The sequence below is a fragment of the Mastomys coucha genome, unplaced genomic scaffold, assembly GCF_008632895.1.
Source record: "Mastomys coucha isolate ucsf_1 unplaced genomic scaffold, UCSF_Mcou_1 pScaffold22, whole genome shotgun sequence".
NCBI classification, from domain to species: domain Eukaryota; kingdom Metazoa; phylum Chordata; class Mammalia; order Rodentia; family Muridae; genus Mastomys; species Mastomys coucha.
This window is the reverse complement of record NW_022196905.1, coordinates 106751039-106775589: the sequence shown is the minus strand read 5'-3', so window position 1 is coordinate 106775589 and position 24551 is coordinate 106751039. Positions and strand designations below refer to the sequence as shown.

The 24551-nt window shown below is 49.3% G+C and overlaps 1 protein-coding gene across 1 annotated transcript in view; it reads left to right on the top strand.

Annotated features, from left to right (window-relative positions):
* Sart3 (spliceosome associated factor 3, U4/U6 recycling protein) overlaps positions 1-23723 on the top strand; it is a 32163-nt gene extending 8440 nt beyond the window's left edge. Inside the window, exons 2-19 of the mRNA XM_031337452.1 lie at positions 85-211; positions 1148-1252; positions 3121-3305; positions 5024-5075; positions 6203-6327; positions 9230-9385; positions 10590-10728; positions 11218-11325; positions 12696-12773; positions 12892-12950; positions 13894-14003; positions 16627-16739; positions 17485-17561; positions 18782-18950; positions 19566-20017; positions 20406-20558; positions 20882-21072; positions 22860-23723. Of these exons, the coding sequence (XP_031193312.1) occupies positions 85-211; positions 1148-1252; positions 3121-3305; positions 5024-5075; positions 6203-6327; positions 9230-9385; positions 10590-10728; positions 11218-11325; positions 12696-12773; positions 12892-12950; positions 13894-14003; positions 16627-16739; positions 17485-17561; positions 18782-18950; positions 19566-20017; positions 20406-20558; positions 20882-21072; positions 22860-23034 (2574 nt within the window). The 3' untranslated portion in view covers positions 23035-23723. The remainder of the gene's footprint in view (positions 1-84; positions 212-1147; positions 1253-3120; positions 3306-5023; positions 5076-6202; positions 6328-9229; positions 9386-10589; positions 10729-11217; positions 11326-12695; positions 12774-12891; positions 12951-13893; positions 14004-16626; positions 16740-17484; positions 17562-18781; positions 18951-19565; positions 20018-20405; positions 20559-20881; positions 21073-22859) is intronic.
* The last annotated feature ends 828 nt before the right edge of the window (positions 23724-24551 follow it).

Here is a 24551-nt window from a genome sequence, read left to right as displayed (position 1 = left end):
GGAGGACCTCTGTTGTTTTTTGTGTGGCGGGGCTGTTGCGACAAATGCTAAACCATGCTCTTAGGACTGTAACTTTGCTCTTAGCTGTCCATCAATGGCTATGATTACAACTGCCACGTGGAGCTCATCAGGCTGCTGCGGCTGGAAGGCGAGCTCAACAAGGTGAGGATGGCCCGCCAGAAGATGAGCGAGCTCTTCCCCCTGACTGAAGGTAAGCTGCGGGGAGAGGGAGGAAGGAAAGCTACCTGTTTCTTGTTTCTTCACTGTCTCAGACTGTTTTGCAGAATGTGGTCTGATCATACAGACTCACATGTGAAATACTGGTTTCTTACCCCAATACTGTGAGAAACGTTTTCTTTTTCTTTTTTTTTTTATTACTTTATTTTATGTGTATGAGTATACTGTAGCTGTACAGATAGCGGTGAGCTATCATGTGTGGCTGCTGGGAATTGAACTCAGGACCTTCTGCCAGCCCCACTCGCTCTGGCCCCACTTGCTCCGGTGTAATTTATTTTATGTATGTGAGTGCATCATCACTCTCTTTGGACCAGAAGAGGGCATCAGATCTCATTACAGGTGGTTGTGGTTGCTGGGAATTGAACTCAGGACCTCTGGAAGAGCAGTCAGTGCTCTTAACTGCTGAGCCATCTCACCAGCCCAACATTTATAACTTTAAACCTCTTAAGTTTTTCAGTATATGGGTGATTTTGCCTTTATGCATGTATGTGTGTACATGATGTCCATAGAGGCAGAAGAGGGAGTCGGATCCCTGGAACTGGGGTTATGGATGCTTGTGAGCCACCGTTTAAGTGCTGGGAATCAAACCTGGGTCCTCTGGAAGAGCAGCTAGCTCCTTACCTCTGAGTTCTCTCTCCAGCCTGGAAATGTTTCACACGCAAACGTGTATTTGGGGCAGTCATCATTCATCTTGTTTATGTCCACACATTTGCTCCTGCGGTGAGCAGCTCTGGCTGGGCCTGTGTGTATTTACAGCTGACTGTCCAGCTTGGCTACCCTGTGTGGGTTGGACACAGCTCTCTCCACCTCCCTTACACAGGAACATGCCAAGTACTTTGCAGAGTAGTGAATGTCTGACATGTGTCAGAAGCAGGAGAGGGCGTGTGCTGAGCTTTTCTGTCATCTCTAGAGCTCTGGCTGGAGTGGCTCCACGATGAGATCAGCATGGCCATGGACGGCCTGGACCGCGAGCACGTGTATGAGCTCTTCGAGAGAGCTGTGAAGGACTACATCTGTGAGTGCCTGGGCTCTGGGTCTCTCCTGCCCTGTGCTGTGTTGGGAGGTGTTGCCAGGGAAGGATGCATTAGTCCTGAACTTAGAGTCTTGTTTTCTTTGTGGTGTCCAACTGTTCAGTAGAGATTGTTTGGGCTTAAGATTAAAGTAGAAGAATATTTGGGGGAAGAGAGTTAAGTGCCTCACTCAGCATTTGTCTGACAGGGAGGGCTTACATGGGATGTCTAGGCACTTAAAGTTCAGCTTGTATCTATTGATTGAAACAGCCCCCTCCACCCCCCTACAGTTTGTGAATATCTGAGTGCTGGGACTAAGACATGACATGACAGTCTGTCCCTCTGTTCTTTTTGTTGCTGATGCTTTAGACAAGGACTCATCATGTAGCTAAGGTTGCTGGGCTTCAACCTCTTCCTAACATGTACACAGGGGTGTGTCCTCATACGATTATCCCTGGCATCCTGAGTTCCAGGCCAGCCAGTGAGTTCAAGGGCAGCTTGGGGTATAATAGTGAGACTCCCATCTCAGAAACAAACAAAAAGTTTGAAATATTGGCTTTGCACAGTATCTTCTACAGTCTGGACAACATATTTTTGAGAAGAACATTAAAACACTTTAAGAAATTGAGTGGGGGTGCTCTCCTGTAGTCCCAGCACTCAGGAGGTAGCCTAGAATATCTACTGAGATGAAGGCTCTCCTGGGACACATGAGACCCTGCTTCAAAGAAAGAAACCTAACCTCCGAGAACAGCTTTTGGGTCCTACCTAGCTCTAAGATGACCAAAAATAGGTGTGTCAAAGGGGCTGTGGCCATATGCCTTTGTATTTGTGGTGATCCTCCTGCCTCTGCTTCTCTTGCACTGGATACAGATGTCAGCACAACACCCATCAGGGTAAGCTTATTGGTTGTCAGAGGTGTATCACTCAGCAGGGAAGATGTTGATATCAAACTCTACATGTGTGTGGTCGCAGAGTTTCGGACAGGCAGGGCTGAAGGGGAGACCTTGTCTCAGAATCTGAAATCAAAACACGTGGATTCCTAACACAGGCTTGGTGCTCTTGCTTTATCTTTCCTTCACCAGAAGACTTGCAAGACCAAGGTCTAGCAAGAAACACTCTAGGAACTGAACTGTGTTGGACAAGTGACTCAGATTTATACTTGCACTCACTGAAATTGTTAGTGGGTTCCTTCAAGCTTCCCACCCCATGTGTCTGTCTGTTGCTTTGTTGGGATAAACCCACAGGGCCTTGCATGGCTCTGTGCTCTACCCCTTCAGTTTTAATGAACTATGTGTACGCATGCACTTAGTTATGTACTGCCCCTTAACACTGTGTGTGTGTGTGTGTGTGTGTTAACTCTGTGTGTGTGTGTGTGTGTGTGCGCGCATGCACTTAGTTATGTACTGCCCCTTAACACTGTGTGTGTGTGTGTGTGTTAACTCTGTGTGTGTGTGTGTGTGTGTGTGTGTGTGCATGCACTTAGTTATGTACTGCCCCTTAACTGTGTGTGTGTGTGTGTGCACTTAGTTATCTATTGCCCCTTAACTCTGTGTGTGTGCACTTAGTTATGTACTGCCCCTTAACTCTGTGTGTGTGTGTGTGTGTGTGTGTGTGTGCGCGCACGTGCGTGCACGTGCTTACTTACATACTGCCCCCTGGTGTGCTGTGTGTGCAGTCAGATCTCTGCTGTGCTTAGGAACGTGTAGACAGCTCCTCTGAGAGTTCAGTGTTGTGGGAAGCTGGAGTGCTTGTTGGCAGCATGCTCCTTTCTGCAGAAAAGAACATGTATTTGGTGGGCATATGCTTTGTTTTCATGAGGGTGACATGGGGCATATTAATGAGCTGAACTTACAGATTGCTTCTTGTTTTTTAGGTCCGAACATTTGGCTAGAGTATGGCCAGTACTCAGTTGGTGGCATTGGTCAGAAAGGTGGCCTTGAGAAGGTTCGCTCTGTGTTTGAAAGAGCCCTGTCCTCTGTTGGCCTACACATGACGAAAGGCCTGGCCATCTGGGAGGCCTACCGAGAGTTTGAAAGTGCCATTGTGGAGGCTGCTCGGGTGAGTGCCCAGGCTCAGTGGCCCAAGCTTGCAGGAGATTCTGTTTTCAAACAAACATCCAAGAGTCTAACTCGCTTTTGCTAGTCTGTTAGGGATGGGCAGTAAACAACAAAGTCAGTAGTCTCTGGCAGAGTGAGTGACTTAATCTGACTTGGCAGTAGATGACTGTTTTCCCAATACATTAAAACACTGTTGTTTTAGTTATGTAACTGTGTATATGTACGTATATGTGTGTGTGTGTGTGTGTGTGTGTACGTATATATATGTGTGTGCATGTATATATGTGTGTATGTGTGCATGCACATGAGTTTATAGCTCTTTGTGTGTGTAGATTATGTCAGTATATCTTTGTGTCAGTATGACTGAGGGGAGGTTTCACTCAGGTGGATAGACAGCTGGGGCCTCTCTGGGCCACATCACAGGTCAAGCATCCCTAATCTGGAACTCAGAAATCCAGAGTGCTTTGTGCTCCAAACCTTTTGAGCACTGACTGACAGTGGGACTGGGAGACCGGCCCTGTGACCTCCTGTGACACTGTGTAAAGTGGCTCTCAGGCTGGTGTCCGAGGTGTTCATGCCCGCACTGGGTGTCGGGAACTCATTGTGTTTGTGTTCATAGTCCAACATCTGAGTGAGGCCGTGTGATGAATGCAGCCTTGGTGACTTTCTGCCTCAGTCTGCAGAGCACCGAGTGAGGCCGGAGCCTGTGTTTTGCAGCGTCTGTTCCCCTGTTCCCAAATTTTGGCAGGACACAGGCCTGGGCTGGTCTTAGACAACTGCTGCCTCTGCCTCCCCAGTGCTGGGCTCACATGCCCGCCATGCCTGGTTCTCCAAACACTGTTGCCTTTGTCTATTTTGGCTTTATCATAGTGTACTTCACATGCAGTCACTGAGCCCGCGACTCTGCCCTGTGTCTAAGTCTTGCCACTGTGCTGTTTAGATCCTTTCCCAGCCTCCTTTTATAAGCAGTCAGGTCCCTGGGGCTGTGGCTGTACGTGCTCTCCTCTGTGATCCTTAGGCTCTGCACATTGTAGCCAGTTACCTCCCTCCCTTCTCTTTTCCCTCCCCCTTTCTCTCTTTTTTTTCTTTAAAAGATTTATTTATTTATTTATTTATTTATTTATTTATTTATTTATATGAGTTCTCTGTCTTCATGAACAGCTGTCTGGAAGAAGCGAACATCAGATCCCATTAGAGTTGTGAGTCACCATGTGGTTGCTGGGTATCAAACTCAGGTCCTCTAGAAGAACAACTAGTATTCTTAACCTCTGAGCCATCTCTTTAGCCCAAATTTCTTTCTTTTTAAAAAGATTGGTTTTTGTTTGTTTGTTTTGGTGTGTGTGTGTGTGTATGTGTGTGTGATGTATGCATGCCATAGCTACATGTAGAGGTCAGAGACACCTTGTGGGAGTTGGTTTTCTCCTTCTACTTTGTGTACCTAGGGATAAGCAAGCCCTCTTTGCCTGCACACCATCTCACTGGCCCCTGGATCCCTTGTATTCCTTTTTCTCTTCTTGCCATAAGCCCTAGAGGCCACAGTATGGGTGACGCCTCCTGTGTCATAGACTTTCTCTCTCTTTTTTCAGTTTGAATTGATAATTTGTTGAGTTTTTTCTGAAGTAGAAGGAACCAATGCTTTCCTTTACTACCGATTTGCCTCCTTAGCCCATAGCTGCCTTCCTTTCCCCTTCTGACCGGGAACAAACCTTTGATTCACAGCTGGAGAAAGTGCACAGCCTCTTCCGGCGACAGCTGGCGATCCCACTGTATGGTAAGAGAAGCAGACTTGTCAGCAGCCAGCCCTCTCTGTGCTGCTAGTGCCCTCATCCATGGCCTTCCCAGCATCCCACGGACAGGCAGGATTGGTGCTCTTGATATGGTCGGAAAAGTCTGTTAAAAGTCTGTTTCGAATTGTTAATGCTAAGAGTTATTATTAGGCTCAGAGGCAGGGCGAGAGACCATGTTTCCTGGAGCCCACTTGATATTTCTTTCTACTTTAAGACACACTTCGGCAGTGGATTTCTGAGTTTGAGGCCAGCCTGGTCTACAGAGTGAGTTCCAGGAGAGCCAGGTCTATCTCAAAAAACAAAAAAAAAACAAAAAAGAAAAAAAAGACACACTTGGAAACGGAGACATGATCACAGTACCTCATTTCCTGGGACACTTGACCAAGAAGAGTCCCAAGCTGGTCTGTCTCTGAATGTCACGGGCGTTCTGCCGATCCTACAGTGACTTGCTTCAGAAGTTGATTGTAGCCATTCATGTCTCAATTTTAGGGGCTTTGCCTATGGTCTCTTGTGGGTGAGCCCATTTTGGCACGGCTTCAGCGCTGTGCATGGGCAGTGCCAGGAGGACCCTTCATGTGTGTGAGGTTGGCACAGCCCTGTCTCTCTCAGGCCCTGCTCAGAACCTCAAAGAAGCTGTTTGAGCCCTGAGATCTCTTACTTCATGGATCCTTGGGCTGCAGATCTCCTGTTAGTAAGTGTGGTCTACTGGAGTTGTTGAGTGCTACTCAGAAAAAGCCAGAACTGACTTGTATGGGCAGCCAGGCTGCTCTGCTGTTAGTCTCAGCTTTTTTCCTCACGTTGAGTGCTCCCGAGGGTGACCGGAGAGCACATTGCACAGAGGTGGAGACCCGGGGAGGTAGAGGGTGGAAGTGTAGGACTGCTGTGCCACTCACGATCAGTGCTGAGCCTTGTTTGTGCTCTCACCGACCGATTAGTGGGGAGAGTTGTCCGACTATTCTGAGACGTGTGGTTCCACAGAACTGGGAACTGAACAGTGAGAGCTGTGGTAGCCACAGATATGGGAGGGTAGGTGGCACTGCATGCTTCTGGCTTTTTTTATGTTGATACAACTCAATGACACAACCCACAGCCTGAATCCATCTTTCTATAGAAATGGAGGCCACGTTTGCAGAGTATGAAGAGTGGTCAGAAGAGCCCATACCAGAGTCCGTCCTTCAGAGCTATCAGAAAGCGCTGGGGCAGCTGGAGAAGTACAAGCCTTACGAGGAAGCGCTGGTGAGTGCCCTGCTCCCTGGGGACTTTCAAAAGCTTTCCCACAGCTTGCAGCCATAATCACATGGCAAACAGTCTCTTTAAGGTTTATTCCACTGTGTAACATGCAGTGCATAGAACAGTTCGAACATGTGTGTTCCCAGCACCCAGGTTAGGAGAGAGCATGCAATGCCCTGGGAGTCTCCGCTGTGTTCCTGTGAGCGGACCCTTAGTATAGTGCTTGATCCTGCTTATAGAACTTGACATGGTGATTCAAGCTGTGGTATTATTTTCGTGTGTGCTTGTGTGTGGGCGTGTTTAGCTTATTGGTCATAAGTGTTCAGCCCATGTGTTGCCCTGTGGGGTTGTATGTATAGCGGTGTGCGCACAGTGGCAAAGTGTCTTCTATACACACAGAGGAGTTTCTCTAGCATGTGTTAGAAGAGGGAACTTGCTGGTCACAGGGTCATGCTGCAGACTGTCCCGGGTGCCTGCACCCCTGCCACCAGTGATGGGTCCTCAGCTACCAGTCCCATGTTGACATTAGTAAGTTTAGCTTGTGCTCCAAGTTGGGTTGGAGTTTTTGTTTCCCTTGATTACAAATGACAGCATCTGCTCATATGCAGTGGCCATTGGGGTTTTTGTTCTGTGAAGCTTTTCCAGCTTTAGAGCTTGTATTGTAAAGCCCCCCCCCTTTTCTGGCTTCTGATGGTATCTTTTTGCTTTTGAACTACTGTCTTGGTTGGCGATGGTTCATTGACTTGAATCCTTAGCCTGGATTTCCTGTCTGGGAACAGACAGGCAATAGCAATCTGAACCTATGTGGAGAGCCAGTGTGGTCCTGATTATAACAAGTGTGTCCCTTGCTGCAGCATAGGGCTGGCTACACAGTGACTGAATGTATGCTGTGGCTCCCTGCAGAGACACACAGTGGCTGAGTGTGTGCCATGGCTCTTTGCAGAGCCACATAGTGAGTGTGTGCCGTGGCTCTCTGCAGAGCCACACAGTGAGTGTGTGCCATGGCTCTCTGCAGAGCTACACAGTGACTGAGTGTGTGCCGTGGCTTTCTGCCAGCTGCCCTGCTTGTGCTGTGGTAGCGCTGACAGTTGACTGCTCTTCCCTAAGTCTTTCCGAGGGACCTTGGTTTCCTTCAGTTTGTTTCTGTCAGGCCTACACTCAGTTCTGCTAAATGTTTGATTGCTGCTGCATAGATCTGTGCCTACTGAGAGAGAGTTCCCGTCTTACCTAGGAGGCTGTGGTAACCCCAGGAGTGCACACACTGTCGTGGAAACTTTAAGCCAACAGTGGCTTTTGATGAACTTGTAAGCTGTTTCTTTAAAGACTTATTTTCTGTTGTGGTTGCTGATGTACAGAATGCAGTTGGCATTTCACATCATGGGTGCTTTTTCATCCACAAGCTTGCTCACATAGGAATGTTAGTCTTTGGCATATTGTGGTAACAGTGATGTTTGTGGGTGGAGTTTACCACACAACCTCATTGTGTTCGTATTTTCTTGAATTATCTTGCTTTTTGGTTTGTCCCTCTAGGCATCGCTGTCAGCAACACCTCAGACAGTCAAGGGTTGGCAGCCTTTCTGTTAGCATGCTTTCTTTGTTCTGCCTCTTCTTGTTGAATCTCAACTCTGTATCTGGAATTCTCTGGCTTGAAGTTAATATGTAGGCCCTGTCTTTGTTTTCTTGTTGACAGCTGTTTTCAGGCTGTACATTGCACTGGTGTGATGTTCTTGACAACAATGCATGTGTCTCTTGTGTATTGTCATAGACAGCTCAGCTGTCTGTTATAGACTTGCTTCTTGGAAGGGAATCAGTAGTGTCTGTGCTTTGAACCTCCCATTGGTTTGATGTGATGTCCTGCAATCTCATTATCTTATCTAGGCAGGCAACCCTGTTGTCCTCTTTGAGCTTCCTTGGGCATCTTGACTCTGCTTTCAATATTTCTCTTAGCATAGCGAGGAAGAGGCCAAACTGTGGGAGTCAGGATGTGCCTGTTTTGAACTCAGCTCCACTACTTACTAGCTCTGATTCTGGGCAAAGGTGGGCTTCCTTGTGCGTCAGCTTCTCTGGCTGTAAGACAAGGACAGTACTGAGCCCTGCCTCTCACACATGTTTTGAGGATCAGTTGTGAAGCAGCTGGACACGGTAGTGCATGCCTTTAATCCCAGCACTCAGGAAGCAGAGGGTGCCAGATGTTTGTGAATTTGAGGACAGTGGTCTGCATAGTGAGTTCCAGGACAGCCAGGGCTACACAGACAAACCTTGTCTCAGACTCCCCCTCTAAAAAAATATTCAGCAGAAACTTGACCCTGAGTTGTCTTTGCCCTCCTTTATACTTGTTACTAGAACAGCTTTGTCTTTCAGTGGTGACCACCTCATTGTCATATGGGAAATTTGGCTCTAAAGTAGCCTGCTGCTGTGTGCAGGAGCCATGTGCTCTTCTCATTTTCATCTGTAAATGGTGTGTGTGCACTTATGTGTACAAAGCCGTCTCTTCCACTCTGGCTGTCATCAGAGTGGGGCTGAAGGGGTTGATGGGCTGTATATGTATAGCAAGCCAGCCTGGCATGCCCACCTTAACGTGCACCAGTGTTCTAACACTGACACCTGAGCGAGGCCTTCATGGAAGCACTTGGAGGACGGGGAGCAGTATGCGTCAGCAGGCCGCTGTTCAGTCATCTCTGGGTGCTCGGGAGGTTGTAGTACAGGCTTTGGGTGTTGGTGGCTGAGGCTCCCAGTGCTCCCAGGTCACAGATCTATCCTGTCATGGGCAGTTCTGAGCAAGAAGACCTGGTGGCTCTCATTTTGGGTTAGCTGCTCTTGCCAAGGCTCACTTGTTTGAAGATGTTTTGTGCTATCTGAAACTGTCAGGCACTTAAATTTAACAAGTGTGATTTTTCCTGTGTTCCAGTTGCAAGCAGAGGCCCCACGGCTGGCAGAATACCAAGCTTACATTGATTTTGAGATGAAAATTGGGGATCCTGCTCGTATTCAGTTGATCTTTGAGCGTGCCCTGGTGGAGAACTGCCTGGTTCCAGACTTATGGATCCGCTACAGTCAGTACCTAGTAAGATAACTGCTCTAGTTCTGTTTCTTTCAAGGTAGAGCCTTACATGGGGATGGCTAGGAGCGACAGGTGCTAGAGAGAAGTTGTCTAACAGATCAGTGTTATGTGCTACTTTTCCATTACGGAAACGTTCTAAACATGACAGAGATGGATCAAGTGAAGTCTTCTACACACTACAGCACTGGCCTTAGTAGTACTCAGCCCATGTGGCTGAGCTCCCTGTTGGCTTCACTGTATCCTTCCTTGGGTCTCCATCTCTGTTCTTCACTGCTGACCAAGCATGCATATGAAGGTCCTTCTGTGTGAAAGGGCCCCGGTGAAGTCCATGCGTTAGGGCTGTGTCCCATACCTAGGTCCCCCACCCTGCCCGTCTTGCGCTCCCCTGGTGATTTCTTTCTTGAGGAAGCTAGGCCACAACATACTTTTATTTATGTTTTTGTCTTCATTTCTTTTTTTTTTTTTTTTTTTTTTTTTTTTTTTTCTTGTTTTTGTTTTGTTTTGAGACAGGGTTTTTTTTCTGTGTAGCCCTGGCTGTCCTGGAAACTCACTTTGTAGACCAGGCTGTCCTCGAACTCAGAAATCCTCCTGCCTCTGCCTCCCAAGTGCTGGGATTAAAGGCGTGTGCCACCACTGCCCGGCTTGTCTTCATTTCTTTTGAGACAGATCTTAATATGTAGCCCAAACTGGCCTCAAATGTGTGACTCTCCTGTCTTAGCTTCCTGAGTGCTGAGGTGACAGGTGCACACCTGCGTATGCCATTGTGATGAGAGGCATTTCCAATTTGCTATGCTGGGCATGTTTCACTGAGGATTACGAGTTACTTTTCTCATGGCCAAATATCTGAAAAGAAGCAACTTAAGGAAGAGGCTGAGGGTGCAGCCCCTGGCAGTGGGCGGTGCAGTGCAATGACGTGGTTCTGGCAGAGGGACCTGTGTATGGCATGGTCTTAGTCAGGGGCTAGAGACAGGGTACAGGGTAGGTAGAGACAGGTAGGTACAGGGTAGCTAGAGACAGGTAGGGTAGGGTTGAGCTATAGCTCTGAAAGCTCTCACTTCTCTCCTAGGCCTACCTGCTCAGCAGGGGCTGCCTCCAAAGTTTCAGAACTTCCCCAATCATTGCCAGTAGCTGGTACGGAACGATGGAACCTATAAGACCGTGGGAAGTCTCACAGTTTGTCCTCTCACTCTGGAATTCTCTGTCATAGGATCGACAGCTGAAAGTAAAGGACTTGGTTTTATCTGTACACAGCCGTGCTGTGAGGAACTGCCCGTGGACAGTTGCCCTGTGGAGTCGGTACCTCCTGGCCATGGAGCGACATGGACTGGACCATCAAATGATTTCTGGTATGAACATTTGTGTGGGAGAATTTTTAAATTATTTTTTCAGAATGTTCTTCCTGGGGTGGCAGGCTTGAACCACCATGTCTGGCAGCTCTCAGCCTTTTGTCTCCACTGAGGAGCAGAGCTGTGGTAGTCTCGAGCTGGCACCCCAGGCCTGCCTTGCAGCAGCAGAGGCTCTTGTGGCCTATGGTCTATGTCTGTTTGGTTTCCTAGTGCTCTTAGCTTCTGATACTCATGACTTTTGTGGAAGTCACGATCTCTTTTCCTTGCCCACCTGGGCCTCTCAGTAACGGTGGAAGAGTCCTTTGTGGGCCATAGCGCCCCTTTAAACGCTTGGCTCTGTTCTTTTCCTTCCTTGGCGTGTGGTGCTGGGGATGCGAGTCTATAGCCTCGTGTGTTTATAAATGCATAAATCACACATTGGTTGAGTTTTGGTGGCTTTCTTTGTTTTTGAGCCGTCAGTAGTGAATGCTGTATCTTTCTGTATTGCAGCAACCTTCGAGAATGCTCTGAGTGCCGGATTTCTCCAGGCCACTGATTATGTGGAGATCTGGCAGGTGTACCTAGACTACCTGAGGAGGAGGGTTGACTTCAGACAAGGTACAGGGGTGTGTGTGTGTGTGTGTGTGTGTGTGTGTGTGTGTGTCTGTCTGTCTGTCTGTCTGTCTGTCTGTGCGTGTGCAAGCCAGATATCAGCCTTGGGTTCCTCAAGAGCCATTCACTGATGTTTGAGACAGGATCTTTGGTTGATCCCGAGCTTAGGCTTGGCTGGCCTGGCAGTGAGCACCAGGGATGCCCTCATCCCCAGCTCCCCAGCAGTGGGCCCACAAACACACGTCACCTCACTAGCTCTTTACTTGGGTGCTGGGGTCGGGTCCCTGTGCTGGCGTGCAAGCACTTCTGACTGCTGTACTTTTCTTAACTTGTCTTCTGGAGATATGGCCCTACTCTTCAGACACATTGTGACTGGGAAAGGGTTGGTGAATGACTCCCATCAGTGCCATTGTCTTCAGAAAGTCAGACTGTGGACTGAAAGGAATGGTGGTTCTTGTGCTTGGGCTGGCTCCCAGCCACCACTGGGGCCTCAACCCTTCATTTTCTGTGTCTGACCTTCCATAAGCTCTGTCATAGTGCCTTTTCTGTTGCTATGGTAAATACTCTGACAAAAGCAGCCCGGGGAGAAGGGTTAAATTCTCTCAGTTGAAGGCACAGTCCAGCATCACATTGGGGAATTGCAGCATGGAGCTTAGAAGGCCATCACAGGGCATGTGTGGTGAGAAGGTGAGACCAGCAGGAGCCTGAGCCTCTGCTTGTGCCCTGTCCCTCACATAGCCCAGATCCAGTCAGGACAGTGCCGCCCACAGTGGGCAGACCTCCCTACCTCCATGAATGTAATGGAGATCACCCTCATAGGCATGTTCGGGGGCCTGTGTCCTTGCTGGTTTTAGATTCTGTGGGGTTGACGTTGACTGTCAGGAACACCAACTCTTTTTTCCAGTAAAATTGGCCTGTTCTTTTAGATCTTTGTCTACAGGATCCCTCTCCACACCAAAGGTCAGCTAGGAAAACCCTGGGTCATATGCTGCTCCATACAGTCCCCATGTCACCTCCTGTCCTGGGTCACAGGCTGCTCCATACAGTCCCCATGTCACCTCCTGTCCTGGGTCACAGGCTGCTCCATACAGTCTCCATGCCACCTCCTGTCCTGGGTCACACGCTGCTCCATACAATCTCTGTGCCACTTCCTGTCCTGGGTCACACACTGCTCCATACAGTCCCCATGCCACCTGCCTGTCTCTGCTGGCCGGTACTTGTGCTTCTCTGTGCCACTGTGCCTTCCCACCATTTATTATTGTGAGAGAATGTGTGACAGGATCCCATGTCCATAGTAGGCCTCCATGGTTCTGGTATGAGGTTTAAAAATGTCGGCTTTGGTGGCTTTAGGAAGTTCTACTCACCTTTCCCAACAGACTCTAGCAAGGAGCTGGAAGAGCTGCGATCCATGTTCACGCGCGCCCTGGAGTATCTGCAGCAGGAGGTTGAGGAGCGTAAGTGGCCCAGCCCGCTGTCCACCCAGCTGCCTTGCCTGTTGTTGCTTTGGAGCCACTCTTCCTGGCCGGGGGCTTGCTTTATAGTCATCCTAATTGTCCCATTCCGTTCTGGAAGGTTTCAGCGAGAGTGGAGATCCAAGCTGCCTGATCATGCAGAGCTGGGCTAGGGTTGAGGTGAGCATCTTCATAGATCTGTCCCACCCTCCTCCTCCTCCTCTGAAGGCTTGTGCCGCACCCATGAAGATTAGGGCAGGATCTGAGCTGTGCTCCAGAGCCTAAAGGATTTGTGCTTACCTGGTGTGCTGTGCTTGCTTTGTTTTCCTGCTGAAAATTTTCCCAGCTAGAGCAGCGTAGCAGCTGGTGCCTGGATGTTGGCTGTTGACCATTCACTACCTCAGCCCTTCCCTCACCGCTGCCTGAGGATTGCTGAGGGGTGCTGTGAATGAGCCCGTCTCTCTGTGCTCAAGCTCTAACCTTGTCCAGAAGATGTACTGTGTAAGCAATAGCAGGCACAGTCGATGTGATTCCTAAGCCAGGGACACAGAGTCAAGTGAGCATGGAGCCATCTTCCCCAGCTGATAGAGTTACAAATTTCCAATCCTGTTCCATGAAGGGTTGGGTCAATGAAACTAAGCTTTGTTGTTAATTCTGGATGAGATTCTTGTTGATTTTGGAAGGGTAAGGAAACAGGTTCTGCGCTTAGATCACATGACTTTGAGTAGCTGAGCTGGTGTCTGCTGCTGGATCTGTATCTTCTTCTGGATGCTCCCCAAGTAGCCAGGTCTGTTGGACATGAAGGAAGAGTAAATCGCTACTCAGAGCTGCCGGGTGCTGCAGACCCCTGGCCCATGTTTGCAGGAGCAAACCTCTTACTCTGGAACCAGGGCCTTGCTGTGCTACAGGCGCTAACTGAGCTGCAACTCCATATGCAGACCTTCGGAGGCTTGCTGCTGCCCAGAGGCAGCTGAGCGTTAGGCCTGATAGTGCTGTAGGGGGGCCTGGGACCTTCAGGGATTAGTGTGACAGTCAGGAGCAAGAAGCTTGTAGACATGCCTATGTAGGTATTGCCGTGAGGGGTTCAGGGTGTGTCCTCACTGATCTTGTTAACGTATTTTAGGCTCGCCTGTGCAATAACATGCAGAAAGCTCGAGAGCTTTGGGACAGCATCATGACCAGAGGGAATGCCAAGTATGCCAACATGTGGCTGGAGTATTATAACCTGGAAAGGTGAGTGATCCAGGGTGGGTGGCGTCCTTATCCAGCCTGGGCTGAGCTGACTTGAGCCTGCTCTTTGGGATGGGCACCTCCCTCCTTCCTTAGGTCCTGTGGCTGGCAAGTCTCTGGATCAGTGTGTGTGTGTGTGTGTGTGTGTGTGTGTGTGTGTCTGTGTGTGTGTGTGTGTCTGTGTGTGTCTGTGTGTGTCTGTGTGTGTGTGTGTGTGTGTGTTGTATGCGCTCCTGAGCAAGTCTCTGGATCAGTGGGTGTGTGTGTGTGTGTGTCTGTGTGTGTGTGTGTGTGTGTCTGTGTGTGTGTGTGTGTTGTATGCGCTCCTGAAGCCATGGAATTCTAAGTTTCTGATTTTGAGTTTTGAATATGCGTGATTGGACTGGGGTGTGGTCACTGTTTATTATATTATGTACAGGGGCATAAAGCACTAAAAGAAAAGCGTCAGATCAGCTAGGAGACTGGACTTGTCATCACTCAGGGTTAGGGTGGGCTCTGTCATGGTGTGTCTGAACTGTGGCCCTCTAGACTATTGCAGTCCTCCTCCTCCCTCCCTCCCAGGATTGAGGCTCTGTGTAGCCCAGGCTAGCTCATGGGGATTCACCTTCCAAGTGTATCCCAAGATGATAGGCATGAGCTCACACTGCAGCTGTTTGATTCAGCACATATTGAAAATCTACCATATTTCTAATACCTTTTCCTTTTTAAAAAAGTTTGTATTCCCATTTTACAAAATGTGTTAAAAGGGCTGGGCGGTGGTGGTGCACACCTTTAATCCCAGCACTTGGGAGGCAGAGGCAGGTGGATTTCTGAGTTCGAGGCCAGCCTGGTCTACAGAGTGAGTTCCAGGACAGCCACAGTTAAACAGAGAAACCCTGTCTCAAAAAACCAAAAAAAAAAAAAAGGTGTTAAAATTAAAATAGTTAAAATGCATGTAAAGGTATGGTAGAGAGTGAGTTTCTCATGACCCTGCCACCAGCCAAGCTTCTCAAGCAATGCTCACACTTCATCACTGTTTATGTGGGGAGACCAGTTTACTGTGCCTGCAAATAAAAGTTATTTTAAAGATGACAAATTATGCATTTAACATAAATACACTTTTTTAAGAAAAAAGAAAAAGTTCAAGACCAGCCTGGTCTTCAGAGTGAGTTCCATGACAACCAGGGCTATACAGAAAAATCTTGTCTTGAAAACCAACCAACTAAACCAACCAAACCAAACGAACAAAAAAATAAAATGAAAAGAAAAAGAAATTTTTATACTTTCCAAACTCCAGACAATTTTGTGACACAGTCTGGGATTTAAAAAACAAACAAAAACCACAAAACATGTATTTATTTTTTCCTTCTTTTGAGGCAGGTCTTACTATGTAGGCCAGGCTAGCCTCAAATCCATAGAGATCTGCCTGCCTCTTTTCTCCCAGCTACTGGGATCAAAGGCATGCACCATCACAACTGGCTTAATACCTTTTTATGATTTTATTTTTTGTGGGCGAGTGTTTGCGTGAACGTTCGTCTGTGTGTCACATGGGTGTGTGGTGACAGAGGCCCATGGAACTAGAGTCCCAGGTGGTTGGTTGTGAGCCACCATGTGTGTGCTGCTGCAGAGCAGCTGGAGTTGTTGACTGCTGAGCCATCTCTCCAAACCTGAGTCTCATGTTTTGGTAAATGTATTCATGTAGTAAGAGAAGCTAAGTACCTGGCTTCTCTGTCTGTGTCTGCTTCTCTCTGCTGGGCTGTAGTTCTCATTGCAGACATAAAGAAGCTGGCCTGTACACAGGTGGGAAGGGAGGGGAGCCTCTCAGCTCTTCAGATGAGCTTGCTGTTTTCCCTCCACGACAGCAGAACTCAGCAGGGCCAAGTGGGATGTGTCAGGAACTGTGTCTGCAAGCTTTTATGGTTTGCAGTAGTAGTGTCTGTCTGTCTTTCTGCCCCTTGACTCGATAGACCTTTGGCCTGATGCTGTAATTGTGTGATGTCCACTTTCTGCCGGAAGCGCCATCCTTGCGTGCACACTGGAGTGCCTGTGCACTTCCATGTTGTACATAGATTCTCACTAGGAGGCTCCACTGCTTTCCTACCATCCATGTACTCACCAGCACTGTGGCAAAACCTCAGGACATTCGGGTGCTCTATTAAGACTCCTGAGGCCTTGGGTGTACGGATAGTAGCCAGAGCATTGCCTGCTCTGAAGGTCTGAGTGTGCTAATACATGCATGCATGCACACACACACACACACACACACACACAAACACACCAGTGTGATCTGCATTCCGTGACTCTTTAGGGTAAGACCTCACTCAGCATGAAGTTAAACCATTTTGGATTCGTGGGTTCACAGAGCCTTCAAGTGGACCACAGAGAACTTTGTCCAGGTGCAGTCAGGAGCTGCCTTGTTCTCTCCCATGTGCACAGAAGGCCTGGCCCCATGCTGCTGCATTTCCAGGTGCTCCTGTGTGGTCAAGAGAAGACATGTTGAAAGGGTCTCCCCCGTGACTGCAGAGGCCTATAGCCAGAGAGAAAACGCTGTGCTGCTTCTGAAAGCTGCATTCTCCTGCCTCAGCAGGCAGCCAGTCTGTGGTGTTTGCCACGGGCCGTGATGGCAGCTGTTTGTTTTCTGCTCTAGGGCACACGGTGACACACAACACTGTCGGAAGGCTCTGCACCGAGCTGTCCAGTGCACAAGTGACTACCCTGAGCATGTCTGTGAAGTGTTGCTCACCATGGAGAGGACCGAAGGTGGGAGCCTGGCCTTTGTTTTTGGCTTGGAGTGTGGTCCTTTGGTCAGCAGTCTCCAGTGGAAACGTCTGCTCTGTGAGGACAGCTTGCTTGCCTGTGGGAGGGAGCCCTCTTGGAGTAGCTCTCAGTTTGCAGGCACAGAAAGGCAACCCTCAGTGACAGGCTTGTTCCATGTCCTTGGGTCACACTCACACTCTACTACAGCCAAATGAGACTTGGAACAGATCCCCCTTTGCCAGCAGGCGCCTGTGTGAGCACTGCTGCTCTGGCAGGGTTTGCACCACAAACACACATGGAGAGTATGGAGAGACAGGGCTCTGGAGCCACGATCATGTTGGTCTAAGCCATAGCAATAGAGCTCTGGAAGACAGCATGGGTTTCTCTTTCATGGGACCCTTCTGGATTAGGGTGAGACTGAGACCTGCAGATCAATCAGAGAATCAGTTGCCAGCACACTGGAGTGGCTCCCCCGGCTCTCAAGTTCACATGCACTTTGCATTGGCATGTTTTTATAATCTTTACCATCAAGAGCTTATACTGTCAGATTTTTGTTTTTAAGTCTGTCTTTGGAAGGAAAAGGTCTATTGGAATTACAAACTTGGAGCCTGATGGTGTGCATTGTCTTAAAGCAAGAGCTGCTGCAGTTCTTGTGAAGGTTGCTGTGTGCTCTGGAGTAGTGGGGTCAGGGAACACTGCTGCAGCCTAGAAGTGGCTGTATCAGAGCTCTGCTTTTCTGTCTCTCCAGGGACCTTAGAAGATTGGGATCTAGCCATTCAGAAAACGGAGACTCGCTTGGCTCGAGTGAACGAGCAGAGAATGAAGGTGACAGCAATGCTTCCTGAGGGTTGGGAACTGCACTGTTCTGCCACCTTGGCTTGCTTTGGGTCTTTTGTCTACATGGATGTCTGCACCATGTGTGGGCAGTGCCCACAGTGGCCACAAGAGGGCATCAGATCCTGGGACTGGAGTGTCAGACAGTTGTGAGCTGCCATAGGGGTGCTGGATATTGAGCCTGGTCCTATGAAGAGCAGCTGGTGCTTGTAACCACTGACTATCCCCTCAGCCCCTTCATAAGATACTAGTTAAAAAGCATTTGGGTCACTATTTAAATTTACCCTTTGCCATTTGTAGCTTCACTTAAAGCTTTGGACTCAATAGGAATTGATCACACTAGATCACACAGAAACCTCAGAGGAGCTCACAGAGCCTCTCCTGGAAGCTGTTGGCAATTGATGGCTACTGGGAGGGGCCTTCAGTCTCCTTTCAGGGTGTAGCCTAGGATAGATTGCCCCTTCCACTGGATGGACACTGGACACACCCGTGGTACCAGTAGGACTCGATGGGAAAAAAGACAGGTAGACAGACAGATGGACAGAGTTAGTATAGTTGAGAGAGATGTGGGGCTGGGATCCAAGAGGACTGGAAGGGAGACTGGGGGAATTCGATCAAGAATCAAGTTTTTAAAGGAGCCATAATAGGCCTTGAGTGGAGTGTGAGCATCTCTGACTTGCTTACGCCTGCTGGGATTTTTGGAGTTGGATTAACTGAGGTGGGAAGACCCATCCTAAATGTGGGTGTGTCGTGTTGACTGGCTGCCTTGTAAGATAGAGTAGGAACTCTCATACAGTACACAGCAGCGCTGTCTCTTGGCTAAGTTCTGAAATGAAATAAAAAGAATGGGCCATGCACAGCCTACAGACATTCCTTCTCTTGTCTATGGATGGCACTAGCTGCTTCAGGGTCCCATCCTAAGCCCCACTATAGATTTGTAAATGGCTGCAGTGTGAGCTCAGGTTAACCTGTTCTCCTCGGGGCTCTTGTCAGCTTCTGTCACAGCGGCAGACGGCCTGCTTTAGGACTGCCTGACTCCTCTTTTTCTTGGTGTGCTACGATTGTGGTGTGTATTGAAAGTATATGATTTATGAGTCTCCTCCTTGCTGTGTTCATATGATTGTGTATTGTATGAGAGTTCCTACTCTATCTTACAAGGCAGCCAGTCAGCATGACATAGCTTCCAGAACACCCTGCCCTCTCGTTACTAGGCTGCAGAGAAGGAAGCAGCTCTCGTACAGCAGGAGGAAGAAAAGGCCGAGCAGCGGAAGAAGGTGAGGGCAGAGAAGAAAGCCCTGAAAAAGAAGAAAAAGACTCGAGGCGCAGATAAGCGCAAGGCGGACGAGGATGATGAGAAAGAGTGGGGCGATGAGGAGGAAGGTAACATCACACGAGGACAGGGCTGCACGTGTGTAACATCGAGCCTCTTAACTCTGCAAGAGTGGCTTGGTTTCCTCAGAGGGAGCACTTGCACTACCCCGGCTCAGTCAGGATTCATAACCAGTCCTCAGCACTGTCACCAGCTGCCATTTCTCTCAGTGGTGACTCTGTGCTAAAGACCCAGTTGAAAACTTATGTTCTGTGTCCAAGCCCTGTGTCACTTCTTGAGGCAGTTGTGGAGGTCATCCAAGCCCAGCCCATGTCCTCTGGCAGGATGCAGGAGAAGGGCGTGTGTGGGGCAGTCACTTTCGGGCTTTGGAACCACTTCCCAGTTCTGTTCTTCATGGCTGACTTGAGGATGAGGGAGAGGGGCTCTGCATTCTGCTGACAGGTGTGGGATTCCTGACTTAGCATTGGTGACTGGATGGTGGGCATTTTTGTTCTTGGTTTCATGGATGTAGCACCTTTGCTGGAATGTAAATTTGGCCCACACTGTAGGGTGTGGTGTTTGTTCCTCTTGTGTACACAATGCAGTTTGTCTGTGGTGGGACATGCCGGTGCTGAGGGAGTGCAGGCATGGTTAACTGCCTGTGTTTCTCTTTTGAATGCCTGCAGAACAGCCTTCCAAACGCAGAAGGATGGAGAACAGTTTGCCCTCTGGAGCGGCTTCAGCTATGGAGGAAGAAACAGAACTCTCTGGGAAATGCTTAACAATAGACGTTGCTCCTCCTTCCAAGCAGAAAGAGAAGGCAGCCTCCCTTAAGCGGGAGATGCCCAAGGTGGCTCATGACAGCAGTAAGGACAATGTCACTGTCTTTGTCAGCAACTTGCCCTACAGCATAGAAGAGCCAGAAGTTAAGCTCAGGCCACTCTTTGAGGCCTGTGGGGAGGTGGTCCAGATCAGGCCAATCTTCAGCAACCGTGGAGACTTCCGGGGCTACTGCTATGTGGAGTTTAAAGAGGAGAAGTCAGCCCGGCAGGCCCTGGAGCTGGACAGGAAGAATGTGGAAGGAAGGCCGATGTTTGTGTCCCCCTGTGTGGATAAGAGCAAAAACCCTGATTTTAAGGTACAATTTTGAAGAAGGATGTCTCTAGGGTGGGCTGCCAGTTAGGCAGTGCCTAGTGCCTGGAGCCCACAAGGGCTGCTTGCTGACAGCAGCAAGGCTGTGCGGAGCTCAGGCTGCCTCATGGCTTGGTCACTTTGAGCGGCTGCCTCTTGATTGGTAATGGCCATAGTTAGTGTTTGGAAGGATGGCTGCTTTCTTTTGGGTGCTTACGAGGGTGGCAAGAGTGACCCTCACCTGTGTTCAGTGGATGGCCATTTACAGAGGTGGTGCGCCCAGGTGATTTTGTCATGTGAGTCTCTGAGACCAGGTGTGGCTCAGTGTGCCTGTGCAGACTCACACATGCTGAGGCCTGCCGCCCGCCTGAACCACGGCTTTGCCTTTTTTGCAGGTGTTCAGATACAGCACCACCCTGGAGAAACACAAGCTCTTCATCTCGGGCTTGCCCTTTTCCTGTACCAAAGAGGAGCTCGAAGACATTTGTAAAGCTCATGGCACCGTCAAGGACCTCAGGCTGGTCACTAACAGGGCTGGCAAGCCAAAGGTGAGTGGGCACAGGCAGGCTTGGCTCTGTTGCTTGAGCTGGATGCACCTTTCAAGCTCTGACTCTACTCACAGTGGCGAGTGGGAGGACAGGGAGCTGTGGTCTGCTCTCGCCTCCTCCCCTGCTGTGTTTGTTGGGCTCACAGTTTCTTTCTTTGGGGCAAGCACAGTGTGAGAGGCTTTTCAGATTTCGGTCAGTGACAGCCAGTCAAACAGTTGGTCGAGGGGTAAATCTGTACCCTGGACGGCAGCATTCGGGGACAGGAGGGGGTCACTGCTGATGGGTGCCTCTCACCTAACCTGGCTGTGCGCTGTATGTTTTAGGGCCTGGCATATGTGGAATATGAAAATGAGTCCCAGGCGTCTCAGGCAGTGATGAAGATGGACGGCATGGCCATCAAAGAGAATGTCATCAAGGTGGCCATCAGCAATCCCCCTCAGCGGAGAGTTCCAGAGAAGCCAGAAGTGAAGACAGCACCAGGGGCCCCCATGGGCCCACGGCAGACATATGGAGCGTAAGTGTCTGTTGCTGTTAAGTGCAGATTTGTCCTGGCCATTGCTGAGGGTCAGAGAGTCAGGTCACAAAAGCCAGGACCTGCTGCTCTGAGTGTGGTCTTTGGTTTCACTGGCCGTAGATGTGCAAAGCAAGTCTCCAGAGGGAAGCAGCTCTGGTGGCATGCTGTGGTGTCTGCCAGCCCACCATGGCCTTGTGAGTTCTAGGCAAGTGATAGGTTTTTGGTCCTGGTGATAAAGACCATGGGGAAGAGGGGGCCGAAATAGCTCAGTTGGGAGAACATTAGACTGAAGATCTAAAAGGTCCCTGGTTCAATCCTGGGCTTCAGCAGCTATGTGTACTTTTGCCGGGCAGTGGTGGTGCACACCTTTAATCCCAGCACTTGGGAGGCAGAGGCAGGTGGATTTCTGACTTTGAGGCCAGCCTGGTGTACAGAGCGAATTCCAGAACAACCAGGACTACACAGAGAAACCCTGTCTCGAAAAACAAAAACCAAAAATAAAGACCATGGGGAAGAAAGGGCTCTTTAGCCTACCATGTACATAGTCAGTCCATCATCAGAGGGAGTCAAGGGAGGAGCCCATAGGTAGGAACTGAGGCAGAGGCCATGCTGCTCAATGGCTTTCTCATCATGTTTAGCACAGCTTGCTTTCTTAAAATATTTTGTTATTTACATTTATGTTATGTTATCTTGCCTGCACATGTGTCTGTGTACCACATGTGTGCAGTGCCCACAGAGGCCAAAAGAGGGCATCAGATCCCCTAGAACTGTAGTTATAAATGGTTTGTCAGCACCTTATTTATGGATGCTGGGAATCTAACATGGGTCATCTGCAAGAGCAGCCAGTGCCCTTAACCCCTGAGCCATCTCTCCAGACCCTCAGCCTGCCTGCTTGCTTGCTTTTCTTTTTTTTAATATCACTGTCTTTTATTTTTATGTGTATTGGTGTTTTCCTGCATGAATGCATGCCTACACATAGGAAAGATGTGTGTGCAGTACCTGCGGAGCCCAGAACTGTAATTACAGGTTGTTAGGAGCCACCCACTGTTGGGTCCTGGGAAAGCCCCAGCCTGCTTTCTCATATAACGCAGGACCCCTGCCAAGGGAAGGCCCCACCCCCAGGGACCAGGACCTCCTACACCAATCACTAATCGAGCAAAGTGCTCTGCTGACTTGTGTACAGGCTTAATCTGGTGGAGGCATTTTCTTGATGGAAGTTCCCTCTTCCCAGATAGTTCTAGCATGTCTCAAGTTAGCAAACCTAGCTAGCATGGCTGCACTGTGCTTTTGACATTTTGAAACAGGGTTTCAGTCTCCAACAGAGCTGGGATCACAAGTGTCTGTCTGGTGAGCCCCGAGGCAGTATGTGTTATGGCAGTTTCCATGCTAAGACAGAACCGGCACCTGCTTGGTTCCAAGTCTGCAGGGCAGCTGTCATCCCCACAAGGCTGTGCTGCTCAGGTCACTGAGAGAAGGAACTGATAGTGCCAGGCCTTTTGAGATTGGAGAGGTGGCCATCATTTTGTCACCTCCATGACTTGCTGTAGCGATGCTCATTGTCAGAACTGTAAAGAAGGAAGCTTGTTCAAGTGCCCCCCACTTCCTAGCTGGGATCAAGTGCCTCATGTTCCTGTGCTCTCTTTTCTTGGTATAAGGTTGGAACTCAGCTGTGCATGCTGGGCCAGCAACAGTTGTCACAGTTCTGACTTGGCCTGATGATCCCAGCATCTCAGTCCGGCTGGGGCCATGAGTCTGTGATGCCAGAGTCATTATGTTTGCTCTTCTAGGCGCGGGAAGGGAAGGACCCAGCTCTCTCTTCTTCCTCGAGCTCTGCAGCGCCAGAGTGCTGCTCCTCAGGCTGAGAATGGCCCAGCTCCAGGGCTGGCAGTCACCTCCTCTGTGGCCACCGAGGCTCCTAAGATGTCCAATGCTGATTTTGCGAAGTTGCTTCTGAGAAAGTGAGCAGGACTCTGAGATGGGAAATGCCTTACCTACTCCATCAGGCTGCCCGGGCTGGCCGCCTTGGGCCCTGGAGGCAGAAGGGCCGTGCACTTACCTGCGCTCCCACAGACTCTCCTCTGGTATAGATGGGAAGGGAGAGCCTATGTTGAACATGGCGGTGAGGAGTGTTCCCTCACATTGAGGGTGGAGGCTGATCGCTCTACAGGCTGTCCCAAGGTACGTTAGTGTCCTAACAAGGAGGGACGTGGCTTTCGAGGCCAACTTGTCCTGATACTTTCACCGCCTCTGGCCCTTTTTCTACGAACCCCCTTCCCCGCCCTGCACAGCACGAGTGCCCATCACTCTTTAAGTGTGAAAGATGGATTGGAAGAGCTTGTCACTCATCAGAATGGCCTATTGAGAGAAGTGCGGGACATCACAGAAGACATGCTTGATGGGTTTTTGTCCAAAGAGGCTATGAGTTTTTCTATTATGTATTTGTAATTGACACTGACTGTTTTATGTTCCTTAGAAGTGGAATGTCTGCGACATTTGTTCATAGGAATTGTGTACCAGCCGCTCTGGACCATTTTCTTTGCCTGATGACTGGAGACCCAAGCCCTCTGTTCACTCATGTCTAAATGCCATGTCTAGTGCAAAGTTGAGTTCCTCCATTTAGTTTTGTTTATTAAACTGAAGTTCTTACAGAAGCCTTTTGCATTGCAGCTGAGTGTGTGTTTATTATGGCATGTGTGTGTGTGTTGCAGGCATTGCTGCTGGGTGGGTGTGCATTAGGTGTGTGTGTCACACTTGCTTTTCCTCAGCTGTGTTAACAGCTTGTGCAAGTCAGTCCTGTGTCACTGATTATATGAGTGTCATATGATTATATGTCAGACTGGAGTTTCCATCAGCCTGGCACTGCTGGGAGATTTTTACCTCTCACCTTGCCACATAGTTTCTGCACTGAAAGCCCTTCACCCTTCAGGGAGGGTGGTGGGGAAACAACTCACTGTATAAAAGTGCCTTGGAGGGAAATGTGATAGAGCCGTGCGTGTGTGCTGGACACTGACTGTGTGTGTTGTGTGTCTGCAAGTCAGTCACACTTTGTTTAGGTGTTAGTGATGGACTGAGCTAACACCTAACAGCTAGGCCTGTTCTCTGCACTGTAGCCCTCGGCTTATATTTAAAAATTTGGAAGATTTTTATTTATGTGTCTGTGTGTGCCATGTGTGGACTCCCCTGCAGCTGCTGGGAACTGAACCTGGGTCCTCTGCAAGAGCAGCGAGTGCTTGTAACCACCGAGCATCTCTCCAGCACCCCCCACCCCGACATTAGAAACGGTTTTAAAGAATTCATGTGTGTACAACTGCTGTGGTATGCTTGTGGGCATCAGAAGACAACTTTGAGGAGTTGGTGTTCACCTCCACTGTGGGGTCCCAGGATGGCTCAGGCTGCCTCGTGTAAGGCTGTCACCTGGTAAGCCATCTGCCCAGCCCTAAGTGTTTTTGGTTTTTTGGTTTTTTTAATGAACTCCCCCC